Here is a 4,232-nt window from a genome sequence, read left to right as displayed (position 1 = left end):
GATTTTATTGATGAGATGCATAAGACCCTCAGAATTATGCGTGAAACTGAGACAGAGGGAGTAGAGTTGGCTGCCTACCATTTGAAAGGGGTGGTATATTACTGGTTTGAGTTGTGGGAAGATTCCCGTGAGGAAGGGAGCCCTCCGGCGAGGTGGAGCGAGTTTGCTGATGCCTTTATAGATCATTTCCTGCCTGCCGAGACAAGGGCACCCGTACAGCAGAGTTTGAGAATCTAAAGTAGGGTAGCAGAAGTGTGTGGGAGTACCATATGGAGTTTGCTCGCCTGTCTAAATATGCCATTCATATGTTGCCCACAATGGAGGCAAGGGTGTGTAGGTTTGTTCAGGGCCTAAATACTTTCACTATTAATAAGGCTTCTACAGCTGCATTGAATTCTGACATGAATTATGGGAAGATGGTGGCATTTGATCAGGCCATAGAGAATCGTAAACTGAAGAAAAGAATGGAGAGAGAGGGTAATAGAAAGACCCGATCTACGGGAAACATGGGTGAGTCATTCGGTAGGGGAAGATCAACTTTCAGGGGAGGATCATCAGGGCCGTCCCAGTCTGTAGCACAGTCTTCAGCCAGTGCACCACCATCAGGGCCTAGCCAGCAGCAACAGTGGAGTCGTTTCAGGCCCAGTCAAGGCAACAGAGGATCCTATCAGCGGGGTCGATTAGGAGAGAGATCCCAGCAGCAGCAGAGGTCTCCATGCCCCAAGTGCGGGAAGATGTACTCAGGGGTTTGCTACTTGGAGTTACCCGTATGTTATGGATGCGGGATGAGGGGCCACATTCAGAGGCATTGTCATACATACCGCCAAGGAGCGGGTAGGGGCACATCACAGTCATCCAGTCCAGCAGCTGCTACAAACTCAGCCCCCTCTCCAGCTCGAAGTGCCCCAGCACCCGCAGGGCGTGGTATAGCTAGGGGTGGTGCGCAAAGTTCAAGAGGACCCAGCCGGTTCTATGCTATGAGTGGTCTCCAGACTGCAGATGCTTCTCCAGATGTTGTTACAGGTATTCTGACTGTCCAATCTCATGATGTGTATGCACTTATTGACCCCGGTTCCACCTTGTCCTATGTTACCCCTTTTGTTGCTATGGAATTTGGGATAGAACCGGATCAGCTTCATGAGCCATTTTTGGTGTCTACTCCAGTGGGCGAGTCTATTACGGCTGCTCAAGTCTATAGAGGTTGTGTTGTTATGGTACGGGGTAGGGATACCACAACCGATCTTATTGAATTAGGGATAGTCGATTTTGATGTAATAATGGGAATGGATTGGCTTTATTCATGCTTTGCCAAACTTGATTGTCGGACTAGAACCATAAGGCTTGAGTTTCCTAATGAGCCCGTTGTTGAGTGGAAGAGAGATAATGTAGTGCCTAAAGGTCGGTTTATTTCATACCTTAAGGCCGCGAAGATGATCAAGAAGGGGTGTATCTATCATTTAGTTCGGGTTGCGGACACCAATGCCGAGGTGCCTAGCCTTGAGTCTGTATCAGTTGTGAATGAATTTTCGGGTGTCTTTCCAGATGAGCTCCCTAGGATTCTGCCAGACAAGGAGATTGATTTTGGGATCGATGTGATGCCAGGCACGCAACCTATATCAATTCCACCTTACAGAATGGCACCGGCAGAACTGAAAGAGCTAAAGGAACAATTGAAGGATTTACTAGAAAAGGGTTTCATCCAGCCGAGTGTGTCGTCGTGGGGCACACCGATCTTGTTTGTAAGAAAGAAATATGGGTCGCTGCGGATGTGTATTGACTACCGGCAACTCAACAAGGTCACAATCAAAAATAAATATCCTCTACTAAGGATAGATGACTTGTTTGATCAATTTCAAGGTGCTACGTGTTTCTCAAAAATTGACTTGCGTTCTGGGTATTATCAATTGAAGATAAGGGAGCAGGATATTCCAAAAATAGCTTTCAGGACTCGGTATGGGCACTTTGAATTTATGGTGATGTCTTTTGGGCTAACAAATGCCCCGGCTGCTTTCATGGATCTTATGAATCGAGTCTTCAAGCTTTTTCTAGACTCCTTTGTGATAATATTCATTGACGATATTCTTGTATATTCTCAAAGTCGAAAAACCATGCCAACCATCTTAGGGTAGTTCTGCAGGCTCTTCAGCAACATCAACTATATGCAAAATTTTCGAAATGCGAATTTTGGCTTGAATCTATCGCGTTCTTGGGTCATGTCGTCTCCAGGGAAGGAATTATGGTTGATCCTCAAAAGATTGTGGCAGTGAGGAATTGGCCCAGACCTACCACTCCAATAGAGATTCGTAGTTTCTTAGGTTTGGCTGGGTACTATAGGAGATTTGTGGAGGGGTTTTCTACTCTTGCCTCTCCATTGACTAAATTGACCTAGAAAGCAGTCAAATTCCAATAGTCCGATGCTTGTGAAAGGAGTTTCCAAGAATTGAAATCAAGACTGACTACAACGCCGGTATTAACCCTGCCAGAGAGTACAGAGGGATTTGTGGTGTATTGCGACGCTTCAAGGATCGAGCTTGGGTGTGTGTTAATGCAACACGACAAGGTTATAGCCTATGCTTCTAGGCAACTCAAGAACCATGAAAAGAACTATCCAACCCATAACTTAGAGCTTGCAGCAGTGGTGTTTGCACTAAAGATTTGGCGACATCATTTTTATGGGGTGCATGTGGATGTATTTACGGACCATAAGAGCCTTCAATATATTTTCAAGCAGAAGGAGTTGAATCTCATATAAAGAAGATGGCTAGAGTTACTCAAGGACTATGACATTGATATTCTCTATCACTCGGGAAAGACCAATGTTGTGGCAGATGCTTTTAGTCGAAAATCCATGGGAAGTTTGGCTCATTTGGAGGCATATCAGAGGTCGTTGGCCAGGGAGGTTCACCAGTTAGCTAATTTGGGAGTTCGCCTTACGGACTCTAATGAAGGAGGGGTAACTGTGCAGAATAGGGCTGAATCATCGCTCGTGGCAGAGGTGAAAGAGAAGCAATTCAACGATCCATTGTTAGCGCAACTGAAAGAGAGGATTCATAAACACAAGACCACAACTTTTTCCTTTGGCATGAATGATGGTACCCTACAGTACCAAGATCGCCTATGTGTTCCGAATATTAACGGTCTTTGGGAGAGGATCATGGCAGAAGCTCACACTTCCAGGTACTCCATGCACCCAGGTTCTACGAAAATGTATCATGATCTCAGGGAAATTTATTGGTGGAATGACATGAAAAGGGATATGGCGAACTTTGTGGCTAGATGTCCGAACTGTCAGCAAGTGAAGGTCGAACATCAAAGACCTGGTGAATTGGCTCAAAGCATAGAAATTCCAATATGGAAATGGGAGATGATCAACATGGATTTTTTGGTAGGGTTTCCGCGCACTCCGCGCAAGTTCGACTCAATTTGGGTGATCGTGGATCGACTCACGAAATCAGCACACTTCTTGCCAGTTAAATCTACTGACATAGCGGAACAATATGCTCAGTTTTATATCAAAGAAATAGTCAGGTTGCATGGCACTCCAGTCTCAATCATTTCAGATCGAGGGGCTCAGTTCACTACCAACTTTTAAAAGAAATTTCAGCAAGGTTTGGGTACGCAGTCTTAGCACAACTTTCCATCCTCAAACTGACGGGCAAGCAGAGCGGACTATTCAGACGCTTTAGGACATGTTGCGTGATTGTACTCTTGATTTCAAAGGTAGTTGGGATGACCATTTGCCACTCATAGAATTTGCTTACAACAACAACTTTCATGCTGGTATCCAGATGGCACCATTCGAGGCACTATATGATAGGAGATGTAGGTCTCCCATTGAGTGGTTTGAGGTTGGAGAATCAGAATTAATAGGGCCAGACCTTGTGCATCAGGCCATGGAGAAAGTCAAGATTATTAAGGGGAGGTTGAAAACTGCTCAGAGTCGCCAAAAGTCTTATTCGGACATTCGTCGCAGAGATTTGGATTTCAAAGAAGGTGATTAGGTATTTTTGAAGGTTTCCCTCATGAAGGGCATCATGCAATTTGGGAAGAAAGGGAAATTAAGTCTGAGGTATGTCGGACCGTATAGAATCATTCAGAGGATTGGTCAGGTGGCATACAAACTCGAGCTTCCACCCGAGATGTTGTTGGTACATCCGGTCTTCCATGTGTCTATGTTGAAGAAGGTAGTGGGAGATCCATCTGCTATTGTGCCAATTGAAGCTATTGAGGTT

At 45.2% G+C, this 4,232-nt stretch overlaps 1 protein-coding gene across 1 annotated transcript; it reads left to right on the top strand.

The window, feature by feature from the left end:
• The first annotated feature begins 317 nt into the window (after positions 1-317).
• LOC104214919 (uncharacterized) lies at positions 318-4,001 on the top strand. The gene is made up of 3 exons (XM_070151646.1): positions 318-1,739; positions 2,966-3,320; positions 3,721-4,001. The coding sequence occupies exons 1-3, from the start codon at positions 318-320 to the stop codon at positions 3,999-4,001; spliced, it is 2,058 nt and encodes a 685-aa protein (XP_070007747.1).
• Positions 4,002-4,232: the final 231 nt, after the last annotated feature.

This window comes from Nicotiana sylvestris, chromosome 7, assembly GCF_000393655.2.
Source record: "Nicotiana sylvestris chromosome 7, ASM39365v2, whole genome shotgun sequence".
Taxonomy (NCBI): Eukaryota; Viridiplantae; Streptophyta; class Magnoliopsida; order Solanales; family Solanaceae; genus Nicotiana; species Nicotiana sylvestris.
The sequence above is the reverse complement of the archived record's forward strand: the minus strand, read 5'-3'. Positions and strand labels throughout refer to the sequence as shown.